The sequence below is a fragment of the Mycteria americana genome, chromosome 16 (genome assembly GCF_035582795.1).
Source record: "Mycteria americana isolate JAX WOST 10 ecotype Jacksonville Zoo and Gardens chromosome 16, USCA_MyAme_1.0, whole genome shotgun sequence".
NCBI lineage: Eukaryota > Metazoa > Chordata > Aves > Ciconiiformes > Ciconiidae > Mycteria > Mycteria americana.
The window spans coordinates 2386919-2412573 of NC_134380.1; the positions used below are offsets into that span (position 1 = coordinate 2386919).

Sequence of the window (25655 nt, forward strand, 5' to 3'; positions counted from 1 at the left end):
AACCCTCTTATCTAAGCTAAGGCAAAGACAGCCAAGGCATCCCCAGCCTAGCAGAAAGACAAGCTCTGCTCTCATCACTTGTGAGATACCAGAAGATGCCAAGCTGGAGCTGCCAAGCTGGTCCTGGAGTCCTGCTCCAGAGAGGGAACTATCAGGGTTGCCAGGGTTTCCTGGAACATCCACTATGCTCCCCTTCTCCTGCCTGCTGGAGCCATCCTGCTGGCTCAGGGACATCAGCACCAGCAGAGGAGATGGAAGGACCCACTGCCCGAGCACAGTGTGCCGAGGATCACAAAGATGCAGTCCCTACCAGCTCTATTCGCTTTCTTGGGCAAAGCAAAACCAATGTGACTCATGATGCCATGGGATATGGAAGCAAAGACTAAAATTACCTAATCAGGTATCAGGGTTTCAGTTCTGTGACGCTGTGTAAAATAAACAAGTTTTTTGTGTTAATAGCCTGCCTTCTCCTTGGGGAATTCCAGGGTTTGGGTTTGTTTGCATTGTGTTTTTTGGGTTTGGGTGGGGATTTTTTTTGTAAAATTTCTTTCTCTTGGCACAGAGAAGAGATTATTAAACTATTGGCTAAATCCGCAGTCTGTTTTGCCTCTTGTTGATGGAAAATCCCCAGCACATTGAGATGTTATTGGTTTAATCTGGACTCTGTCAACATTTCCTCCGGAGCAGCCTGCTGTTCCATCAGTGTGGGCATGAGCTAGCAACACTGGTACTCACCGTTGCGCTCTCTGCTCTGCGGGGCAGCTCTGCCCCAGCACCGATGGTGGGATTCCCACTGGAGGGGCTTGTGCCCCAGAGCGGCCAGATGCAGAGCGGCCACTGTGCAGTCCGAGTGACAGGGACATGCTCTGACACAGAGCACAGCTGTACGGAAAGGCACTGTCAGCTCCAGATCCCTTAGCATGCTCTCACCTGGAGACCTGCTACCTCCCCTCTTAGGCACTCTGCAAGAGGCGTGGGGACAACCCTGTGCTCGCCCTGACCACTGTCTTCAGCAGCGACTTCAGAAGACATGATTAGCACTTATCCAGGACTTGGCATGCCAAGCACCATCGGGTGCCAGATGGCAAAGACATGGAAGTCATTAAGCTTGAATTACAGCATTGTTTTTGTACATGCAGTTTCCAGCCACCTGATCCAAGAGAGGATGCGGGTGCCAGAGCTGCCTGGTCCCCTCTCAGCAGTCACTGGCATAAAAGCACGTCGCATCTGTGAGTGACTGCACGCTTCCCTGGTCCTACACAACTGGTGAGACCCAGCAAAGCGCACTCTGTCCTGCCTCCCTGCTCCTACTCAGCCCATCTCCCACCTTGTCTTCTCCAGCATGTCCACCATGAGATGCTTCTCATATGTTCTTTAATCACCCATCCCAAGGACAGGAAACACCAAAAACCATGAGATCCTACAGTTTGCAGGCCTGCCAGTCCTGCTCCTTCTCCTGAGAGCACCTGGGGGGTGGGATACAGGAGGAGGAGAGTCAGGGGGCCAAGAGAAGAGATGGTGCAGCCAGACCCCCTTCGGCACTCCATTAAGCAAAGTGCCACATATAGAAGACATTTGGTGTTCCACAACCCCTCTATAAACGCTACCATTGAGGCTTGGTGAGGACAGAAGGCTGTTATCAGTGAACAAATATATCAAAAGAGTTCAAGGCTCTGAGCATTAAAAACTATTAACCCAGGGAGGCAGTTTCTTGCCTTTCCAAAGATTTTTCAGCCTGGATCAAAAGTGAAATGTTAGATCAAGAGCCAGAAATGGAAGGGTTGGATATCTTGCTGCAGCAGCAGGAGCTGCTCTGTACTCCTGCAATACCAGGGAACTCCAAAGTCCAGCCTGACTTTTTAGGATCTTGTTTCTGTTCCACTTCAACCACCCTGCTGTGACACAGCCTGAGACATCTCTCTGCAAAGGTCCCAGGTGGGGAAAATATCTACAAACCAAGCTTTCAACAGACATTTATTTGTTTGGGTTGAAATCAATGCACATGAAACAGTGTCGCTCCCGTGTGCTGCGCACCTTTGCCATCAGTTAAAATACAGGTCAAATAGTACCGTATGACCAGGACAGCAGCCTGTCTCCTTCTCCATGACCAGCCACACAAACACAGCCAGAAAACACAGAACAAAACAGGCCAGGACCGTGCCCATCTCTCTTGCCCAGCCATCCTCCCTGCCTGCCCAAGCACTGCTCAGCAGCTGAAGTCTGGGTCTTGGGGCCTTGTGGCGTGGAGGTAGGGATGAATTAGGGGAGCAAGTTTTGAATCAAGGGCTCTTCCTTGCCTTTGGCTCCCTCTCTGTCCAACCAAACAAACTGGCTCAGTTACTTACCCTTCCCAAGAAGACCCTGGGGAAGGCAAGGACAGTGAGGGGGGCCTTCTAGGTCTTGAGCCTTTGGTCCATGGGGATCAAAGCAAACACCAGTATTGCACCACGTGTGTGGCTGCAGAGTGACCAAGCAAAGCAGCTGCTGGACAGTTTCTGGAAGAGCAGGGAGTGAGTGGCCCAATCTGTCCCATCAACTCCAGGATGGATGCTACCGATAATGGCCTGTCACCCTTCCTTGGACAACAGCCCCAGCTGTGTACTGCACCTCACTCCATTACACAGGGTTGGCAAAGCAGAGAGGAGCTCTCTCTGACTTAATTTGCCCCTGTGATCTACAGGGTGCTCCCTCCAGCCCACACTGAAGCCTCCCCCAGGCGAGGAGGGCACTAGGAACTGGCAGGTGGTGTTCGCAGGATGCTGTAGGTCATTAACAATAAGCAGCACAAAATGTAAACAGGCTTCAGACTGAGACCATTGAAGTCAACTCAGAGGTAACATGAACCAAAGTGGGGTCAAGTTTGCTAGAGATGACCAGGTGCCATTTCAGGCCTTGCACCCTGGTCTGTGAGCGTGCAGAGGGACTGGTTTAGTTTGTGGACTTTTCTGGTTGCTGGTAAGATCCATATGGGGAGGAGATTGCTCAGGAAGGACCCCCTTGCAAAGGGTAGAGAACAGGTTCCCACACACTGGGTTTTCTAGCAGTGATGATAAAGAAATGCAGGAGGAACTTGGACCTGCTTATGGCATTGCACTAGGAAGGATCCCACCTGCATTGTGTTTTATAAGGATGAATGTGCTATCAGGTGCAATGGAAAGAGCCAGATGGCTTGTGACCACCTCACTGGCATGGGCGTGCTGGACAGTGACCCAGGCAGGAACACCACCTCAAGACCCTACAGCAAGATGCAGCAGGACTGAGCTGGAGGAATCCAGCTGAGCATTTTGGCCAGAGGGCAACCAGAGCTCTTGGGCAGCCACCCAAATGGGAAGCCACCCCAGACACCCAGGAAAGCCATAGCAGCCTACAGGGCAGAAGTGCAGCATGGGTGATGTGAGAAGCCTTCACACCCAGCGAGAAAGAGAGCCCCTGTCCTGCTGCAATGGGCATTAACAGCCCTGGCTGTGCTATCTCAACACAGATGGATGCTTAGAAGGGACAACAGGAACTGAGACACTGGGTGACCTCAGGGTACCATGAGTCTTTTGCACAGGACTTTACGTCCAGCTCATGGTGTCAAACCCAGAGGCACTGGCTGGGGCACTGGAAGGCAGGACTGAATGCCCTCTTGGCAGTGAGAGTGTCTCTCACCTGCTGTCTCCACCTTCCGCTGCCACTTTTCCAGACTCCTGTTTGGTTTTCATTTCCTTCTGCATGTTGCCCTGTTCTTCTGAATTTTTCTTCTTTTCTCTTTTGCTCTAATTTCCTCCTTTTTCTTGAAGCTGAAAACTGAATCCAGTAATAGTGAGGTGGGGAAAGCAACTCATCTGCCCATAGTTCAACACACCAGGTCTGTGCTCAGGTGATAACTTCACAAGAATTAGCCCTTCGTTCAGCCAGCTCTGGGGACTGCCCTTCAGGCTTTGCTCAGCTCTACCCAGAGCCATAGAGCACCTTGCAATAAAACCAATGCAAGCACAATGAAACTCAGACCAGAGACATTTCCCACCAAGAGTCCTCAGGAATCATCCCATAGAGACTCACAAGGTGGTACAAGGCTAAGGATGAGACATTGTCTGTGGCCACAGCATGTCTTGGATGGTGGAGCACAATGCTCTCCAAACATTAGCTCACAGTGCTTGTTTTATTACTCTGTCCAAGTGAAGGACTGCACTGGTCCTCTTTGTCATGGACTCACTTGCCGCTGCTGCACACACCTCTTCCAAGCTGAGCTTGGGTGGAATTTGGTGTTGATGTCATGGAGGAGACGACCATTGATGTGGCACCAAGGACACATGCCATCATTCAAGCTTGCACCAGCCTGCTTGGGAAGTCTCTTAGGTGGTGGTGCTGCAGTGGGAAGCATGAACAATGACGGGAAGTTGAAACTCTCAGTGGAGAGCAGACTGTGGACTCTGGCTGGAGACCTGGGGAGGAAAGGCAAGAGATAGGAAACCATGGGTTGCAACCATAGGATCCCCTTGGTGCCTCCCTTCTCCAATGGCTAGAGAGCCAACCCTGCTTTATAGAGTGCCTAATGCCAATGAGACTAACTCTTGGGTGTCAGGCCTCCTGCCACAATGGAAGTCGCTGGCATATTAAGGATGAGACGTATCCTCCCACAGAGACTACAGCCCACTGGACCTCTATTACCATCATCTTCTTCTTACACAGTGCTTGTCACACATGCTGTCAGTCAGGACCTAGCACTCAGCTTTGGCCATGCTCATCACCTACGGGGTGAAGCCCAGGCATGGAGGAAAGTGGGAGCTCAGTGGGTAGGTGGTTTCACCTCCTTGCCACTGCCCTGTGATGAGCTGTAAGGTTCGGACTCAGATTTGTGGTGCTGGAGCCCAGAATTTCACTTCAACTGTATTAAAGCACATCCTTATAGACATAACTTCATCTCAGATGTGACTTGCTTCACCTGTGTCCTCACCACGCTCTGGCAGGAGTGAGCTCAGCTCACCAGCTATCACCAGTTCAGCCTTTGCTCCATCCCACACCAAGCTGTTTAGGCCTTGCTTGACTTGTCTGCACCCCACGGACATCAATTTTGGCAGCATGTGCTGTGGAGCAGTGTCATGCATAGGCATAAGAGTAGGGAGGCAGCTTGAGCCAGGCAGAGCTAGCCCAGTGGGGATCCATCACCCACCTCTGTGAGCCTGGTCACTTCAGCCTCCTCCTGGGATAAGGTGGGGAAGTCCACACCAGGCTGCACTGGCAAGAAGCACCTCTCTATGGGTCTGCCACTCCCTGAGACTTCTACAGAGTGACAATGTTTGCAATGGGTTTATGTCCTGAACCACTGGCAAATGGAAGGGGACATGTCTGGTTGCCCCTCGGCAGCCAGAGGAAAATCCTGCACGACTGACACAGCCTGGCTCTTAGTAAACTCTGTTTTAAAAATAATGGGCACATCACTTTACGGTTGGGCAGCTGTGGCTGTCAGCAGATGCTAGGGATTTAACTGCAGCCGGCTGAAAAGGAGCAGGCGGGAGGGTCAGCGAGAAGGCATGTGAGGACCCTCAAGGACAGAAAGGCCTGATGGCTTCTTAGGTTTTCAGAGAAGATGCTACAGGAAGACAAAGGCATTGGCGGTGTAACTCCATGAACACCAGGTGTGCGCAGCAGTGGTACATTTGACCGACACCTCCCTCCTGTACGTGCTCACAAGGAGATGTCTTGGTGCCTGGGGTACGCTACCTGCAGTGCGCCTGGCCCTGCTCCGCCCTGCCCTTCATCTCTCTTCCCCCTCCATCCAACTCCCTCCATCCTCTCGTCCTCCTCCCAGCCACAACCACTGCTGCTTCCCTTCCAGACGCTCTCTCAGGACTCGGTGGGGCTCCAGCACTTTTTCCTGACGGCAGCCCCCCAGAGCAGGGCTGCAGCCTGGTGGTCCCTCACACCCCACACCTGCAGCACCAGGAGCTGTGCGTGTCCCAGACATCAGCACTCACCCACCCACACAGGCACTTGGCTGTTTCAGCACAAGGAAGCCCGTCTTGCCCAGCCCAGCTTCCCAGAACGTGTACGCTACCATGGTCACATCCTGTGCAGAGGAGCTGGGGGCTGGCCTACATGATGGAGCAGGTGAAGCCACAGCACTCCTTGAGCAGGGTGAGGCCCGTCTTGGTCATGTACGGTGTGGAGGTTTGCTGGCCCCTGGAAGTCATTTTCTTCTCTTTGACAGGAGCTACGGAAAGAGGAATCGGTGTCTGCTTGGTGACAAGACCACAGGCCCATCGCTTCTTCTTAGAGCTCCTTTCAGGGCTAAGATGCTGACCCTCTTCAGACCCACAGCTGGGCATGAGCTCCTGCATCCAGAAGGTACATCACCATGTGTGCTACAGGCACAGGGACCCTGGGCTGGAAATGCCTCCCACCACACTGGGGAGGTGTTCCTCCAGCAACAGGGAAGAGGGTAGCCATCAGAGGCCATGAAGAAAGGAGGACTGGATGGATACCACAACTTGTGACCTTAGCTAATGGTGTGATGAAATGTAAGAAGCTGGTTGGAAAGGGTCAGATGAAGTGCATCAGCCATAAAAGGACACCTACCCAACCCAATTCTCATAGGACAATAGGGAAATGCCAGGAGGGAAATGGAAGCATAATATTGATACCGATTCAGGATGTTTCCACAATGTGATCTCAAGCACAAGCACCCAGTTGCCATTTCCCCACACCCTCCTTCAGCAACAGATGGCCTCCAGGTAAGATAGCCCCATGCAGAGGAACGAAATCTTGGGGACAGAGTGCTTAGGAAAGGGGAGAAACTGCCAGGGAGGTTCAATGCGAGGAATAAAACTCATCAACCACCTACTTGCTTTCTGGACGTAGCTTTTGGAGAGCTTACTTTGCAGGAACTCTGCCATTTCCTTGTCTTCTTCCCTTTCCCTGTGACAAAGAGATTCATTAGCACTCAGGAAAGGAGCAGCAAGGCATTCAGGACCATCTGGCAAGGCATGATACAGATCACAGGACAGACTGCACCGTCCTCAGTGCAAGGAATAAATTGCACCCAGCTACCTGAGCCTCTCAAACTCCACATCGTCCACCAGGAAATCCCGTGTTTCCACCAGCTTGTGTATCTGCTGTACCAGCTCCTCTTCCCTCTGCTTCTCCTCGTTGGACTTCTCATTCTCTGCAGCACAGGGAACACATTTAACCCACCAACAGGAGCCATCCTGCCCGTGCCAAGGCCAATCTTGCTCTGCTTCTGCTGGACCCGGGAGCAGATGGGAGAGTGGCAATAAAAGCCAACCCAAAGTAAGCACCTGGATCCAGATACAGGCTACTAAATAAGCCACAAGCTCATCCCAAACCACCCTGGCTGGGAGGAGACAGGTCTGGTGTCATCAAACTTTGAATTTTTAGCTTCTCCCCAAAATTTTCATGGGTGAGTACTGCAAGATGCAACTGTCAGCATTGCAGAGCAGAGGAAGGGCCCCTCAACAAGGTGACCTCTCTGGTGGAAGATGACCATGGCTCGCCTGGGGTCTGCACCCTGCACTGCTGAAGAGGCTGGGTACTGAGTCTCAACAAGCTCAGAAATGTCAGACTTGGATGTCATCCTTCAGCTAGGATATGCTTAACCCGCATGTCCCATGCCAGCACACCCAACCAGTCTCAGCTTGGCCCTGAGCTGGGTAGGGGTCCAGAGACCTCTGAGCCAGGTCTTCCATGTGGCTGAGATACCAGCCAAGGATTCAGGGGCATAGGGTATTATCAACAATGCCCAGATGCCTTGGGAACACCTCACACCACCGTTTATCCCATACATACAGAGACATGAAAATCAATATGATCCACTGGTTTTTGTAGCCTTATTCCTTTGCTGAACACAGTCCCTGTGATCTCATCCTCTACATCTGACCTTTCAAATCACTGTCAGCCCCATTCCCACCCCAGCGACAAGGATGACCACAAGTGTCTGCCAGGATAATTTTGAATGTGTTAGCCTTGGTTGTCACCTGAAGCCCCAGACTGACCTACCTTGAGCACAGTGGGACCTACTTGTGCCACATACCTTTGGGCAGTGAGTTAGTGAAGACCTGAAAACTCCCACATCACTATGAAGTCATGTTCTATATAAATTGGTACATAATGGTAAGTGGGATATGTGAAGATGGCAGATAAGGCTAAGGAGTGTTAAATATAAATGGAGAGCTACCTTAGAAGGAAACTATGACTGTCTGTGCTGCAGCTATTTAATACCATTTCTGAATTCAGCAGCCAGCTCCAAAATCAATCCAGCACAGGGTGGATCAATCTCCAGTCTTCCTTCAGCTAAATAAAAATGCAGCAAAATTCACAGTATGGAGCAAACCCTGTAGGCTGGGTCTCAGCAGTTACCTAAACTATGTATTGATTTGTATTTTAAAGTCTGCTATATATTGATCAGATGTGCTGCTGCAGGGGTCTGAGTAGGAGGAACTCCTCATAATCATCATGTTGTTAGAAACATCCCCAGCAAACAACGGTTTCTCGAACAATTGTGGTCTTGTGCAGGGATTGAGCTCAAGCTTCCTGGCAGAGAAAGTTGATCTGGACTGCGGTCTGGGCCACAGCTGCTGGTCTTCTACCATGAAGAGTTAATGCAAAGTTGCCTGGCTGTGGGCACTGTCCCTGTGCAGCAGCTCCCACCTGCCTGGTGGGAAGAGGAGCACTTTACAGTGTCATTTGGATGCCATACAAATTGGAAACATCAGGCTGTACACAAACATACCAGCTATTTGGAGTTAATTAACAATCTGCATTCCTGAGTTAGAGCATGTCAGAGTTAACATACACACTGTATAAACACTGCACTTTTTTTCCAACTTTCTGATTTCAGAGTCCATCATGACCATGATATCTCTCTGAATTATTAAAGGCACCTTGGTCTGGTGAGATTTCAAGCCACAGGTCTGGCTGAGCTCTGAGTAAGCACTGACGTGTTTGAATCTTTATCTGAATCAAAGTTCAACACCCATTTTTACGAATGATCTGCTGCTATATCTCACAAGACCAGTGATTTGCAGGATTTTTCCAGCACAATCTGATTTGACCCAAGTTATAAAGAAGACAAAAAGAGCATCCCTGATGCAAACAGCATTTCTGCTCTCAGCTGAATCTGGAAATGATGAAAAGGCTAGAAATGAAAGACCAAAGCAGATGAAGGAAAGCCAGCTACATTTCTCAAGCTTCAGAAAAGGCCAAGTTTATCTCTGGTCCTGAGCCATCGTTAAGGTCAAGTCTTGTTTTATGAACTAGAAGGTGTTTGAATTAAAAGCCCACATGAGATCTGGGTCTACGTTTTGCAAGCAGCTCCAGTTTTTATGGCAGAACCCTCCCCTCCCCTGTCTGAACCTCCCTCTGGATGCAGCCAGGTTGTATTAAACTGATCAAGACCTGCATATTAAGCAGCAGTTGGGCTCTAACCATGTGCTGAAGATTCACAAGCACACACAGCGTAGCGAAACTATGGCATTAGAAAGGGTCAAGGTTTCTTGCCACCCTTGGCTTTGAGATAACCTTGAGTACAGAACCAATGAGCTGAGCTGCTGCTCTGGGAAACAGATGTGCACAGCTGGTCCCTTGTTTGCACCCAGGCATTGCCCCCTGCTACACACTCATTGGTCTCAGTGAGTGCAGCATCTTCAGAGAGATACTTGTGGTGGTCCAGTTCTTAATGTTTGGATGGGTGCAAATAAGCAGGGATATGTCTCCCATCTGGTTCTGAAAACACACATAAAGTCCTTACTGGGGGCTGAATGAAGGTGTCCTAGGAGGAGGCATAGCCTTATGAACAGTGATGGACATAGCTTGTGGGGAAGCCTTTCTTGCTCATTCTCATTCAAGCCCTGAGATGTTCGGCATGTGCCTTCATTTGAATATTTTGGCTGAGGGGGATCCTTTAGCGAACCAAAGTTTGGCCTTTCCTGAGCTGTGAAGGGTCAAGGGTGACTCTGGCTGCGACATGGACATGGAGGGTTACTGGTCATGGTAAGGGCGGGGGACAAAAGCAGTGTTTCCTCCCAGCTGAAGTTTTCACATATGTTGCCCTGGACTGTTTGCCTCTTTTCAACATCCTGAGTGATGAATTCACCTAAATCAGGGACATCACTGACCCCCTTTGGCATGACATCCCCCTAGCACCCATCCTACCCTGGCTGCAACCAGGAATCCTTCCCTGGCAGCTGCTGCCATCTGCCTCATCACCGACACATTTCTGGCATGCCCACAGCAAGAATTCATTGTTTTTCACGTACTTGAGGCCTTTGAAGGCATCTCCCCTCCTGCTGCCTCCAAAGGGGCCCCTTCATGGTGTGGTCTGACAATGTCCCTTGCTTGTCCTCTCAACTCGTTTGGGGATCCTCCTCGGTGTATGTGGCAGGTCCCACTGTGTCAGCATTCATTGCCACCTCACTCAGCCCCTGTCCTTCTGCTGTACCAGACCCATGCTCTTCCTCAAAGGACTCGTTTTTTCTCCTTTTGTGTTTCCTCTGCCCTTCAGCCCATGCCTGGATAAGGACTCCCTAGAAGTACTGCAAGCAGCAAAGCTCTCAAGAAAGATCTCAGGTCAGACCCAAGGAGCCACGTTTCTTGATGCTCACGCACTGCTTGCAGCAGCAGTGTCTCTGGGAGCATCCCGGGGTGGGAACTGTTCAAGAGCTTCTTGTATTTCATGGAAACCTTTCTGCTGATTGCAGCGGCAGGGTGCAGCTCTCTGAAGCTGTACAAAGCCTTACCTGGAAGGGCTATGAGTTTTTGAAGCTCCTTTTTAAGCCGGCTGATTTCTTTACAAAGCTGAATGTCATCCATCCTGCAGAGACACAAATGAAACCACTGAGGAAAAGACTGGGAGAGGAAAGGTTCAAAACCTCAAGAGCAACACCCAACCAACACTGGAAGGCAATGCACTCAGTGCCCACAGCAGGGAGCACAGATTTACCTGCCTTCCCACACAAAACAGCAGCCCACTTCATCTCAGAGCTTTTGTTGGAGCTACATGGGTTGTGTCACTGGTTGTTGGCAAAGAAAAAGTTTCATCGCTCTAATGACAATGAAGCCTTATTAAAACCTGGCACATCCACCATGCAATAGCAGCTGTGTTTCTCCTTCTCCCAAAAAATAATCCCCAAACAGCAAAATCCAAAAACAAATGGAAGCTGCTGCCCCATAAAAAGATCTCACATTTTTATACTGCCTTTCTGCAGAATTAAAAAAAGGTAGAAAAATGAAACACAACAGAGGAGGGAAATGTGCAAACTTTGCAGGTGTCCGCTGAGAAACAAGGTCATTTCAACAGGAGAAAAGAAGCCTGCCGAAGCCACAGGCAATGAAATCATCTCTGGCTCAAACCACACGACAGCAGCAAGATACTGATCAGGATGGGCTCAACTCAAATGTCAGCAGCAGCTGCTGATGGAGCAAATGGGGGATGCATGGCCCTGTCCGTGCTGGAGGTCGTTCGATGATGTCTCGGAAGCACCACAGACGCTCAGCCCCCTCCATGGGCGTAGCAGCTCAAGTGCTGCTTGCTGTTCACTAGGACTGGCAGAGAAGACTTAAACCAACTTATTTATTGATTTATTTTTAAAAATTGCATGCCTATGCCCTCACTAAAGCCCTGCTTGGGCAAGTCTGAGGAACGATGGTGTCTGGCCATGACGAGCATCAGGGTTTCAGTTTGAAGAGCTTTATGCACTCACCCAAGGTGAGGGAAACCCCAAGAGCAGACAGCGCTCATGGCTGAGACCTCTCTCCACTACAAACCAAGCCATCCTTGAGGATCTCCGCTGGGTAGGTGACACCGCAGAAGACGAGACAAGTCACAACTCCAATATAACCCCCACAGCTGCCTCTGGTCTGCCCGGCGTGCTCCCCCACCTCCCAACCACTCTCAGGCCAGCAGCCTCTGGCTTTAGAGACTTTCTTGCTTTTCCCTTTAGGGTCCTTTCCTCAAAGTCCTCCTGCTTTCTGCCAGCAACTCATACGCACAGCGAACAGTGACCTAAGGACTGCCCAGCCCCGTCTGCCCTTCCAGCAGTCTCCAAGGTTGCATCAGCTTAGGGCCAACCTTGGCCAGCCACATGTCCAACCAAAGCATGACAAGACCAACCCATCTGACACTTTTGCTCCTGCTCTGAGCCCTCCCTGGGCTCCTCATACATTATCCCTCACTGGGAAGATTAGGAAAAGCCAGATTAGGAAAAGCGGCATCCCAAGCCTCAGCACAGTCCAGCCAGCCAGCAGCCAGTGAAGCACCATTTCCTTGCCATTAAGCTACCCAGGAACTGAAGTCCCTGATCAGGGATTTTGGCTGTTGGCTCATTTGAAAAGAGTATTTTAAAGCCCCTGCACTCTGTCGCAAGGCACTCAATGTTCTGATCAGGGTTGGACTGTTGAGCTGGGATTTGGGCTGCTTCTCTTCTTTATCCAGGCTTACCTTGTCATGGCTGAGCTACTCTGGCCAGACCATCTGGCATCTCCCCACCTCTTGTTACCTGGCCTGAAGCTAAAAGAAACTGTCTCCATCCAAAATCTAGCCCCAGATTTTCCAGGTGTAACAGGCTCCCACGCCCCCAGGACCAGAATATGCTCAGTTGGTACATCCATGAAGCAACCCCTTCATTGACACATCAGTCCTCATGCTCTCAATGCATGTCTTCCAGGAGCTTGGAGACAGCAAAGGCACCAGAAGCCCCATGGCAGGGGGTCTGGGGTCAGGCAGCACATTCAAACGGTGCTGAGCAGCTCCACCAGCAGAAAAGGTGGTTCCAGTCATCACCCTGAGGTAGATGTGGACACTCTGACAGAAGTATTTTCTTATGAAAGTGCAACTAATCCACTGATATCTCAGGAACACCTGTATCTAAGAGCTCCCCAGACCTTAGAGACTTGTGACTGCAGCCCTTGATGTTTTAGACAACAGGCGTGGGCACTGAACCATGAGCAGTCTGTGCTGGGAAAACATCTGGCGGCACAAACCTCTCAGCTGGAGACCAGACGTACCCATACAGGATTTGGCCCTGTGCTGCCCTGTGCACAGTGCCTTGCCTACATGGGGTGGGATGGGAAGTACTTGCCCCCATTAAACATCATGTTCAGTGACCAGTTTCATGAAGAAGCTGGTAAGCACCAGCACCGCAGGGTCAACCCAACTGGACTGAGACTCCCTGAGGAGCAGCATATCCAAATGTTGACTTCAAGGAATCAGCCAACCCATTTTCCTGAGATTTCTAGCAAGGTCCATGGCTGTGAGTGACAAGAAACCCTAATACACAATCTGTGCCTACAGATAATACATGATTGACTCATGAGGTGGTGCCACCTTGAACAGATGTGCCTTTGGTTCCCTTTGAAGCGTGCGTTACTAAAAGCCCTGTCTGCATCTTCAATAATCCTGCTGGCCCTTCCACTGAGTCATGCCGTCCACCCCTTCTGGGATGAGTCATATTTGCTGGAGCTACTTGAAGATGCAGCTTTGTCAGCTGAGCCAAAGACACCAGAAATATTAATTAGGGAAGGGAAAACAAACAGACTGACAAAGAGGGACCCTGTGAGATATTGCTGTAGGAGAAAAACAACCCAGGCGGAGGAGAAGGCTTCCTCTTGGCTCTGTCAGGTTTTTGCTCCATCTGACAGTGTCTTCATTTGTTTGCATATCGCACTGAGCAGGTCCACCGATGCCAATGTCTGGGAGCTGCACGTGGAGAACAGAGAGGTCTGTTTGTCCTTTTATTGCCTGCTCACAGTCCTACGGTGGCTGAGCCCTGAGCTTGTACAAAGAGCACCAGCAGGGCGGTCTGCACGGGACACATGGGCAACAGGCTGATCGCTAGTGATACACTTATTAAAATTAAAATAAACAGTCAAATGATAACTGAAATATTATTAAAATTAAATTGAAATTTAATTCTGTAAAAACTGATAATGAGAATAATAAATGGGCAATAATAAAAATTCTCATTTCAATAAAACTTGGGAGAGATTGCAAAGACAAGCACCCAGAAGACTGCTGCTGGAGCTGAGATTACTTCTGCCATGGGTGATAAAACTTATTGCAGCATCAGCTGTAGCCGTGCTACCCCTGTCTGGCCCCAGGGAGCACATCAGAGCACTGAGTGGGTGAGGTGCAGAGCTGAATCTCCCACAGGAATTTCAGACCCTTCTTTTTGCCCTATAAAAGGAGAAATATTGGGAGCTTCATTGTTTTCCACAGCACAGACGTCTCAGAAATGTTGGTACGTTTTAGTTTGACATTTTCAACAAGAAGAAAACACTGATTGCTATCGACTGACCAGACAGGTCACTCCTCTGCTTGGCAGTACATCAGTGGAGACGTCCATCGCCCTGAGCGCCACAGTCCAACCGATCCTGAATATTACATTTCCCCCCCCCACACTGGGAAAAAAGTCCCTTTCAGCCCCAGGTCCCCAACCTTTTTAACCCTGTCCTGCCGAACCCAGGTCTGGGGATCCCTCTTCTCCAGCAGCGATGCTCAGAGAAGCCCTCAGCTTTCCCTGCCTTGCAGAGCCGCTGGGTTCCTGCCCACTGCTGCGCTCCGCAGAGCCAATGCTCGAGTTCCCCACAGCGCCTGCAAACCACACAGACATGTAATGCTGGCATTTCCAAACTTCCAGGTGATCACTTCTGCATCCATACCCACCCCAGTATGTGGCTTCTGTAGATGACTTCCTTTTGTTTTCCAAGTGCAAGCCAAGGAAGAAAACAAATAAAGGGATAAGAAAAAGCAAGTGATGTGAGTTTTGACAGCACCTGTGAGATTTAGGTACCGGTTGCCATGGAAAGCATTTAAGAACTACACTTTTTATGATTTCAAAAAATCCTTTTCAACAATATATTCAGGGGGAACTGTGCCTCAAAGAGGTCATCACTCCAAATCTGAGGCTCTGAACCACAGTCCAGCTCACAGCTTCCCCAGACAATGGATTTACACAGGCATTTCCAGGCTTCGGTGATCCCTGTAGCGCAGGTACCAGTGGGGACCCAGCCACACTAAAAAAGCAGCATATCAAGTGCTGCAGCCCAGTAAATATTATTTTTGCCACTACCAGTAAAAGATCCCAGGCTTTGTGTTGAGATCCCAGGACTGGGCTGACTGCAGCAATTTAGTAGTATTAAAAAGCTTAATCAACCCAGACTATGAATGCTAGTCAGTCCTTTTCTTCCCGGATATACCCAGGGAAAATATTCTTTATCACCCTGAGTGCTGGTTAGTACCACTGCCACACAGTGACTATTGGATTGCCTTAAATGGCCTCCGGATTTTTACTCAAAAACTGCTTTGATTATTGAAATGGACCCTGGAGAAGATCTTTCCCTCTGCATCTGGCTGCAAAGTCTGTGCTAGGAGTGGAGAGCAGGATGCAGTGTGGAGCAGGATGCATCAGGTACCGATGATGGTCCAGCCTCGATGCGTCCTGATGTCCCCCAGCAGCCAGGGGATGGGTGAGCAAAGGAGGAGCTGGCAGGATGTGTAATACTGCAACGTGGAGAGAGAAAACTGTGGTCGTGTTGCTGTTCAACAGCCAGAGATCTGCATGCTGGGGTAAAGTGTTGTCTCCAGAGAGCAGCAATGAGCCACCAAACCTCAGGTCCCTTCCCAAGGCCAGCCCAAGAGCCGTGCACTGAGGAAGAGTAAAGTTGGAAAGACAGCATGCTTGTGGTTGAATATGGAAACATTTTAGTGTAGTTAAACCCATGCCATAAACTCTGCATAGCTCAAATCATCACAGCATCAGTGGCAGCTTTGTAACAGGGACCCGTTCAAGCCCCTTCTGAGAGCAAGGCCAGAGCAGTGTGAGAGGCTGCGCTTCCAGGTGGAAAATGAGGTGGAAAGCGACCTCAGCTCTGCTCATCCCCAGGGAAGATCCATGTTTGATCAGGCAGGCAGAAAACACTGGGGTGACCCTGGGAAGGGGGGACAGCACGGGAGGAGGCAGGTACTCACATGTACCGCAGCTCTGACTCCCTCCTCACCAGGATCTCCCTGATCCTCTCGATTTTGAAGAGCTCCCCTTCAATGTCATCGATGGTGGTGGTGGAGTCGGCCATGGAAACAATCTCGTCCTCTGCAAATAAAATGGGAGCCACGTTAGCCAGCAGGAGATGTTAAACACGTGCTGAGGACAACAGGGACCACAGAGCTGTCACAGGGACCCCCCTGCAAACACCAGACCAGCATAACCACTAAGCACATGCAGTTTTAAACTCGTTTTCAGGCTTCTTGCTACCCTGCTGGGTGCTGCAAGAGAAGACAGCCCAATGAGCACATGGAAAGTCACCGACATATGCAAGGGCATTGAGCTGCCGGCGACTGTGTTTTGCCTTTATTTTTGCTTTGTGTGAGGCTGGCCACTGGAACAGCTCTGCTCATTGCTACGTTAGCATCAAAGCCAGTTCAGCTTGCTGAGCGCAGCTCCAAACACACATGCAATATGCATGAAGCGTCTGCATGAAAGAAGACCTCGGAGGCCAGCAGGCCACCTCATCTGAGCTTGCAGCTCTCTGAGCCTTTGAAACAAGCATCATTTTGCCTGCTTGTCCTGGCTTTGCAGCATACCCTGCTCACACCAGTTGTGGTGGGCTCTGCACTGCTGAGAAAGCCCCAAATTTCCAGGGGTCTTCCCCTCTGCTGAACAGCAGGAGGCCAAGGGAGCTAAAAACTGCTGGAGGGAAGGACAGGAATATCTCTCTCTTTTTCCAGAACCATATAAGCCCCAGGCATCTCCAGCACAGGGACAGACACCCAGAGACATGAGCCTGTCCTCTAGTATGTGCCAGGACCAAACACTGGGCCCGTATAGCACAGAGCAGCCCCCTAAGGAGTCGTGGAGGTGAAGATCCCATAGCTGGTCCCTTTCCATCACAGGCTGGATGAAGATTCCCCACATTCTTCCCAGCTCACCAGAGGAAAAAGGCCCCATGGTACCCAGCAGGCGAGTTTGGCTTCCTCATCCTCTGGAGTGTTGAGCATCACCTCTATAACCCACTTGGGGAAACTGAGGGAGGGAAAGGGGATGTAATTTACTCAGGGCAAGAGGCAAGAGCCTCACAGCAAAATGCAGGAAAATGGGGCTGTAATTTATATTTTAGAAGAGTGCAGTGGCAATCCCAGGGACAGACAGGATAAGAGCCCAGCAACCTTGATCCATTGCTCTCACCACCAGCTCTGCCTCCCCCTCTCCACTGATTTACACACAAATGTCCCTCTGATGTCCCAGTGGTTTACACCAGACTGTCACACTGATTCACACAAGGATGCTGTGCTGATTCACACAGTGCCTGCGAGCCTGCACATCCCACAGCGGCTCCCAGCCCATTTTATGGGGATAGCTGAGGTTTTGCTCCCAGGCCAGCTCCCACCCCTCAGCCTGGTCTGGCTCTCAGAGGCACATCACTGAGCTTGTTATCAGTGACATGCAGCAGCACTTTTATCACACGCGGGCTAATCTGGCTCTCCTATGATGTGCAGACAGCTCAGATTGGGGAGGGGGGGCTCAGCAGCTACAGCAAAGCCAGGCTATGAGAAAACATTAAAAATCACAAACATCAGGGGCAAATTCTGCTTCCTTTGAATCTCCACAGGACACATCTCACCTCTGAGACTTTGCCTTCCTGCAGCCCTGGGACTCTCCCTGAGCAGGGAGAAGGGAAAGCAAAGCCAAGGAGCACCAGCTCTGGGAGCAGGATCTTCCAGGCAGCCAAGATCTGGGAACTGGAGATGTCAGAAATGGAGCGTGTGGCTTGGGGAACCCAAACGGAACCCAGGCCAGTGCTGAGTGTTACAGGTCAGGAAGGCATTAAGGCACAAGGCAAAACACTCTGCACTCACTGGTCCTCTAATCATCATGTAAAACTGCTTGAGAAATCATTCTCAGTGAGGCATGTTTCCAAGGCTGCTGGCAGAGAAGGTTTAATAGAGGAAATACGAGTGGTTTGGGTTAGCGTGACTGGTTTGAAGAATAGCTTTCCACCGTTTCTGTCTTAGAAACTCATGAGGGCTACTTGAAGATTATCTCCCTCTTCCCCTAGCCACAAAGGCCACATTCAGCCAACACCAGCCTGCTGAATCCTGGACCATTCCCCATTCTAAGCTGTCAGGATGCTCTCAGGAACCAGTGCCCGCCCAGGACAGACCAACAAATACATGGGTTGGACGAGACGTGGGGTTGGATGCGCTGCCCTCCATCAGCTCTTGCTCAACGGCTCTGCTGCAAATTTGCACAGAAACCCTCCCTTAGCCTTGCTTCTACGGCCTGAAGAGGGTTGCTAGGGGACTGGACTGTGGTTGCTACAGGACCAGGATGCAGTTGCTAGGGGACCGCACTGCGGTTGCTAGGGGACCAGGATGCTAAGGTCCCTCGTCCTAAGCATCCTGCTGCTCTGCCACCCCAGAGCTCCCCTTGCCCAGGATATTTTGCTGCACTCACACCCAGCACTGCCGAGCAGCTGGGGCCATGCGCTGGGGACAGGCAGGATCTCCCTGCAGATGACAGCGGGCACGCAGATAATGACACATGTGAAAGTGCAGACGGTACAGCCGGCGTGTGCTTGTAGGCAGCCACTCCCTGGGGTTCGGCTGTACTTCAGTGCAGCTCTAGACTTGTCAGGAAAAAGCTGCATTGCTCTCAGTGTTGCTTCTGTGACCAGACTAAAATGACAAGGCTGATTATTTTACAGATGCTCCAATAAACAAAGATACAAGATTACTGCAGCTTTCATTAGCCAAGGACAAATCTAATCACTCCTAGGAGCACAGGGGTGGGTCTGGGGGAGGGGGACTGTCACTCCTGGACTGGGTGGGTGGGTGAATAGCCCAGAATATCTTTGATCACTGGTGGCAGAAGTATTTGGCTGAGGTTATCAGCCAGCTGTTTCCCAGTGGGTGAGCGCAAGGGCTTGAAACAGTTGTCAGCGTCGCTTCTTCTCCCTTCTCATCCCAGAACCTCATTAGCAGAAGCCATCCCAGACGGGAGAGGTGAATCCTCACCTGTCTACATGAAGGGACAAGGTGGCAATGTTGGGTTGCTCTCCCCCGTCTGTGGCAGGAGGCTGGGACGTGATTTCAGCCTGTAGGCAGCTGCCCACAAGAGTGAGAAAGCTCCTGGTTTGACTGTGGGTGGGTTCCCATCAGAGACGGGGAATACAGCATGGCTGGGACCACCCTGCTCAGAAAGAGCTGCCCTCACGCACCCCTCCTCCCTGGTCACCTTTCTGTAGGACGCTTCCCAGCAGCCTCCCACTGCAGGTCAGGAGCATCCTGTAAAATGGGGACAGCGGACAGGTCTACACCATGCAGCAGAGCAATGACTGTGGGACTCGAGCTGGAAGCTCCTCAGCCCTTGGCTGTGCCTTCAGGGTGGTGTGGTTGGAGTCATGGCACTCTGCGTCCCTCAGGCAAGACATGTCCTCAGGCATGCCAGGGAACTTCTCACCAAAGCAGTAAGTCCTGGGCAAGAAGCTCTAAGAGGACAGTCATGTGCCTGGAGCTGCTTAATTCAGGGCAGAAGCAGAGGAAGGGCAGTCCCAGGTGACTGCTCCTGCAAAATGAAGCCCATGAACCCTGGGAGGGAGCACCTGGAGAAGGGGACACAGAGCTACGCCTCTGCACCAAAACCATCCACTAAACCTCACAAGAAACCAGTGAATCCATACAGGTGACTAATGTGCAGCTGATAGGATGGTAAGATGAACCTGCTGATGGAGACTCCTTCCACCTACCAGTGTCTGCTCAGGACTAAGAACTGAACATCTGAGTGAGGGCAGGGGCTGGCGCACAGGACGGATGAGGAGAGGCTGAGAGAAGCAGGTTTGTTCAGCCCAAAGAAGAGAAGGTGAAGGGGGAATCTCATGGCTGTACTCACCTACCTAATGGGAGGACGCAGAGAAGACAGCACCAGACTCCTTTCAGAGGTACATAAAGATCAGACAAGAGGTGATGGGCACAATTGAAACATGGGACAGTCCAGTGAGATATTAGGAAAATGTTTCTCCTCACATTGTTCAGACAGTGGAACAGGGAGCAGAGAGGTTGTGGGATCTCCATCCTGGGTCCAAAATATCTCCTGGACAAGGCTGTGAGCGACCTGATTTAACTACTAAGCCTGCTTTGAGCAGGGGGTTGGACTCGATATCCCCAGAGGTCCCTCTCGATCCAAATTCCTCTCATGTAATGAGATCAGTCTGTGACAACCGGTCGGGATGCCAGAACATGGATCTTCCCTGCTACCTCAGGAGATGCTTTCTCCAGGCAGATATGGGGTGATGCTGAGTTCCCGAACCCCAGCAGCTACAGGCATGGGCCAGATCACAGCTTTCCTGAGATGGTGGTGAGACCAAAGGGCACCGTGCACCCATGAACCTGTGCGATGGCAGTGACACCATACAGTAGTCACAAATGGCAAGTACAGACACTCAGAGCTCATGAGGGATTAAAACCAGGCACATCCTGCAAGCAGACAGCTGGGCAAAAGATCTCAGTGGAGATGGTTTTGCCAAAGCTGAGAACAAGTTTCTTACACCCCACCCATGTGCCCAGGGGTCCCTTTGCACCCACAGCTATGCACATGACAGCGGAGCCAGACACAGAAATCAACCCCGCTGCCTGAGCAAAAGGACCACCGAGTGGCACCATTTCAACCCAGCAAACCAAGGAAGGGGAGAAAGCTTCGATTTAAACTTGGAGATCACACATGGCCCAGGGGAAGCAAGTATCGGTAATGAGGAGTATAATAGCCGGAGACTTCCACTCCATATGGCTTTGGTGAAAACATTTAGACAGCTAGCAGCAAGCCTGAGATGAGTCACAGCCAGCAACCAGCGCAGGGTTGAGTTTCAAGTGATTTACTTCATGATTAAAGTTGGGCGATGGATTGATAGCCCCCTGGGGAGGAGGTCAGAGCTCTTTACTTGGGCTCCATCCCAAGAGGCCTTTAACTTAGCCGTGTGCTTTTCTCTGCCATGGAAAGCAGCATGGGCAGGGGGCATTCAGCCCATCAAAATCAGCCCTAGCTCCGCAAGCTCGATAACGAGCCTCCAGGACTGCCAATGCACGGGTGAGCACGCTGGTCCCAGAGGGCAGCATCATAGTCAGATGGGAGAGATCACAGCTGCAGGCAGCCTGCAACCCACGGCCCCGTATCCCTGCCAGTGCCCCCTCTAGTAAACCAGGGAGAAACGTGCAGCCTTGGCCTGTTGCAGCCAGGCAGCATCTCTCTGGCTGGGTTTGTGCAGTCCTTGGCACAGTCAGCACCACTGGGGCCATGTTAGACAGCCATAAAAAAGACCAGAGTTCACAGACGAGGTACCCCAGGATGACTTACAGGGGATATCACCAGGGGTGTAGCCCCTCCGCAACACCCTGCTGCTGTGTGCACACTCCCCTGGTCACCTCCTGAGCACAAGCAGGGCGAGAGGCTGCGTGTGCTCAGAGCTTAACAGGGTTGGCCTGAGATTTCCTGGAATGGTAGGAAACAACAGAACGGCATTCAAAAAACAGACACCGACCATTGCCACGTTCTTGCCCAGCCTGAGGGTCCCCCAGGAGCTGGGAGTTTACAGAACTGCACTGAACCAGCAAACATCACAGCCACCACAACCCTGCTCACAGGCACCCGAGGGGGGATGCCCAGGCCATACCCAGCACCCTGAGCCCAGCAAGTGTTTGACCCTTCCCTGGACCACTCTGATGTCACCCGGCTGCTGGGAGCAGAGGATCCAGGTGATGGAAGTGCTCAGACCCAAGGGCAGGGTCTCCACCTAGACACTCTTCCCAGGCAGGGGAGGTGTGGGGGGGGAGGATACATATTGCTATGCTTGAAAGGCACAAAGGAGAAAGACTAAAACTTCAGGCAGCTCACCAAGGAGCTGAGCAGCTTCACGGGCAGCACCCCCACACAGTAGTGCCAAGCAGGGTGCTGGAGTTTGCTCCATCCCTCCTTCCCTGCCTTCCCAGCTGCCTGTCCCTGTCCCGCTGGGTGCAAGGGGCTAAGCGAGAGCAGAAAGCATTGGGGAAGAGGAGAGGTCGGAGGGATGTCATGGCAGAGGGGCTGCAGGAGCCTCCCCTCCCCAGGATATTGCCCACAGCCCAGCATTGGTCCCCTTCCTCCCACCCCACGGTTGGGGACTCTGCCCTGGACAATCGCCCTGGTCGGTGTCCCCCCCCTCTGCCCATCCCATTTCGTACTGGAGGAACTGGTCAGAGAGGGGAAAAGGCAGCGAGGGACAGGGTGGGGACCCCAGCCTCCCGGTCACAGCCATGCCCACAGCCGGGCATGACAGCACAGCGGCTCCGTGTCTCTCCGGGCAGCATCAGCCGGGTGGCGGGCTGCATCCCTCCTTCCACCGGTTCGTTCCCTCCAGCCATCTCTCCTTCCCTCCATCCTTCCTCCCCTCCAGCCATCCCTCCTCCCATCCACTCCCTTCTCTCCGTCTTTCCTCTCCTCCACCCATCCCTTCTCCTTCCATTCACTCCTCTCCCCCATCCAGCCCTTCCCTCCCTCCATCCCCCCTTCCGTTCATCCCTCCCCTCCATCCACCCCTTCCCTCCGTCCGTCTACCCCCCGCCATCCCTCCTGCCCCGCTCCCGGTGGCCGCGGCGCGGGGGCTCCGGCGGTGCCGCTACCGGTACGGGGAGCAGCCGCGGGGCTCCGTTTGGTGGATGAAGCCGCCGGTTCCCCGCCAGCTCCCGGGGCTCGGGTGCCCGGGGAGTCCCGGAGCCACCGGGGGAGGGGGGGAAAGTTTGGATCCGGCAGCGTCCCTGCCCGTCCCGGTCCCGCCGTTCTCACCTGGCCCCGCGCCGGCGGGCGGCCACCGGGTGGACTCCAGCGATCCGTACCGGGGGGGGGTCCGGCTCCCCTCCATGCCGCAGCCCTGCCCGCTCCGCGCCGCTCCGCGCCGCTCCGCTCCTCCGGGGCGGGCGGGGGCTCCCGCCGCTCCGCTCCCGCCGCTCCGCGCCCTCTGCCGGCCGCCGCCCCCCGCGCCAGCGCCCCGCTCCCCCCGGAGCCCCCGGGTCCCCCCCTGCGGAGTCACCCGGGTTATTTCCCCGGGGCTCGGGCACCGGCGGCACGGCCCCCCGTTAGCCCAGACCGGCTGCTTCGCATCTCCGCACCCCCGCAAGTCTCCCGAAAGCCGCAGCAATAAAGGCAGAAAAAATAAAAGTAGCCCCGCCTGGCGCACCAGATGAGGGGCGGAAAACACTTGCTGGTGGGTATGCTCGGGGGGGCCCACGCGTTGCTCCTGTGAGTAAAGCCAGCTAGGCTTTGCAGAGCCTGTGTGGGACGTGGGGCGTGCTGTGGGTGAGGCACGGCATGGAACAGCCCCCCCCCAAAGACACTGCGAGCAGGTAAGCAAGGGCAGCTACGCTTTCCAGTAGAAGTAACTTTTCCCTATGGAAAAACCACAACAGCAAGTCTTTACAAAGGTATGTTCAAAGGTATGTGTTGGTCTGACATTCAAAGGTTTGCTGGTAGCACCTTGGCAGCACCCACAGCAACGGGGATCTCGGCGATGAGCGCTGCCCCTCTCCTCCCTCCGGCCGGGCTCTCCTGCGGGACACAGCAAGGACCAGTCCCACCATTTTGAAGGCTTGTCCCAGCAAACTGGGACGGGGAAGGAGAGGACGGGGTGTAGGTTGTAAACCCTCCCGCTCACAGGGTTTTACACTTCTCACTCACAGGTACCAGAAGCGCTTACTCCACTGAGGATTCACAACCTGCTGTCCTCTGGGGAGGCACACACCTCAGCACCACCTTCCCCAAAACACACGGAGGGGACACGCGTCCTCTTCTTGGACACATTTCTCTGCTAGGACGTGCCTGCAGGTGGCACTGATGTCCCCACGCTGGCTGTGTGCAAGAGCACGGGTCCAAGGCGCGGGTGAGGCTGCGCTCAGGGGCACACCATCTTCGTGAAGGGGCCCAGGGACACCTTCCAGCGCATTTTGGGAAGTGCCACACAAAGTCACTGGGCTGGAGAGCAGCAGGGGCGACGGCAGCGGAGAGGTGAGGGCCAGGCCTGGGGGAGCAGCTGCGGGGTTCTGCCCTCTCATCCTGCCACCCCGTCCTCCCACCTGACTGGCAGGGACATTGCTAGAGGTCAATAGTCAATGCAATAAAATAAGCTATCGGTGAGCAAAACAGAGGCATGGCCACATAAGGGATGGGTCCAGAGGATCACCCCCTGCAGAGAAATACCAGATTGTGGTATCAGCTATCAGCACCTTGCAGCATCCTTGTCTCGAGCTACTCCCCTCCCCAATAAAACAGGCTGCCGAGCTAATCCGTATGAAACATCCTTACTGGAACTGACATAAATCTGAGCAAAATCTTGGAATTTCCATCTCCAAAAACCAGAGAGGAGCTGCTGACTTTTGATCCGGTCCAGTGTTTTAAACCAGAACATGTGCAAGGGAGACTGTGCTTCATTCATTGAGGATAACTGTGGCATATAAACAAAACGAGGAGACAAAAATTAAGAGTCTATGCATAAAAAAAGGAAAAAAAAAAAAAAAAGGACATGGGAGCTGCTGCTCTGGGTTAGAAGTGCAGCAGCAGCGTCTGAGAGCCGGTGAATTGTGAGTAGCCACAGCAGCACCTTGCTCCAGCAATCCTCTGAGAATGCAGAAGCACCTCTCGGACAGGAGCAACACAAAGCCACGAGGCCACGGAACTGTGCTGTAGCCCACCCCAGAGCTGAAATGGTGTTTCTTGACAAATACAAAGTTTTGAATGAATTGTTGAGGAATGCCCTGAGTTTTGTAAGGCAGCTGCACTGAAATTTTAACTCCCAGGCTCCCAGTTAGACAGGCAAAGCCCAGCTGAGGGACACAGACACTTCAGGATTTTGTGGTTTGGTTGTTTTAATGTGAAAGGTAAGAATAGCCACCAACTGGCTGTTCCTCAGCTCATTAAATGATGAGCATCTGCCATCACTATAATTATGAACTCCGGTCTGAAGTGACTCACCTCGTTTTGATTGCTCCACAATGCAGAGAAAATGAACATGTAAATATTTTAATCAGTTCTTCAGTCGAATACTCTTGCCACGGATTACTTTTGCCATGAGTAGCCAGATCTGCTGTGGGCTGCAACTTGAATTCAACACATTCTATATGCTCACTTTATTCTTAATAAAACCATGGGATTAATTCAAACAGTCCAGAGTTATGATCCAATTAACGCACGCTATTTGGTCTGCCATATTGAATGTAATCATTACGTGCAAATCCATTTTGCAGAGGTAAATGCAAATCAAGTGCACCACAGAAACAGCGTGCCCCAGGCAAACTGCCTGACAGGCGAACCCTGTGGTTCTTCCTTCACCCAGATATGCTCTGCATCCTCGAATCCACGGCTGATAAGTTTTAATGGGTCTTGAGGTGACTTTCACATTGGTCTACACGAGAGGAGAGTCACTAGCAGCAACGCTTTCAGGGCACTAGCAAAACGTTTCTTAAAAGTGCTAGTATTTCCCTGTATACAGTCACTTCTGTAGAAATCAAGCACCTACACAATAGAAAGTACACATACATTATAAGTTTATAAACAGAACATCATCCAGTACCAAGCAACAGTAATACAATCTCCCAGGCACTTGAAAGGTGCTGACAAATACAAAGAGAATTAAAATGCAGCTTGGAG

At 51.9% G+C, this 25655-nt stretch overlaps 1 protein-coding gene across 1 annotated transcript; it reads right to left on the reverse strand.

Moving 5' to 3' along the window:
• Window positions 1-1992: 1992 nt before the first annotated feature.
• Window positions 1993-23128, reverse strand: LOC142417904 (bMERB domain-containing protein 1-like). The gene is made up of 7 exons (XM_075519072.1): window positions 22803-23128; window positions 15965-16085; window positions 10737-10810; window positions 7033-7147; window positions 6827-6900; window positions 6041-6196; window positions 1993-4427 (listed from the first exon to the last, which is right to left on the reverse strand). Exons 1-6 carry the CDS (start codon window positions 22876-22878, stop codon window positions 6078-6080), a joined length of 579 nt encoding a protein of 192 aa, XP_075375187.1. The 5' UTR covers window positions 22879-23128; the 3' UTR covers window positions 1993-4427; window positions 6041-6077.
• Between the last annotated feature and the right edge of the window lie 2527 nt (window positions 23129-25655).

Bases quoted from the DNA above. Each gene is read 5' to 3' on its own strand.
- LOC142417904 (XM_075519072.1), bottom strand. From the start codon at position 22,878: ATGGAGGGGAGCCGGACCCCCCCCCGGTACGGATCGCTGGAGTCCACC. The intron at 16,086-22,802 runs GTGAGAACGGCG...TTTTATTTGCAG, and splicing joins GCCCGCCGGCGCGGGGCCAG to AGGACGAGATTGTTTCCATG. The intron at 7,148-10,736 runs GTAAGGCTTTGT...CCTGTGCTGCAG, and splicing joins AAAACTCATAGCCCTTCCAG to AGAATGAGAAGTCCAACGAG.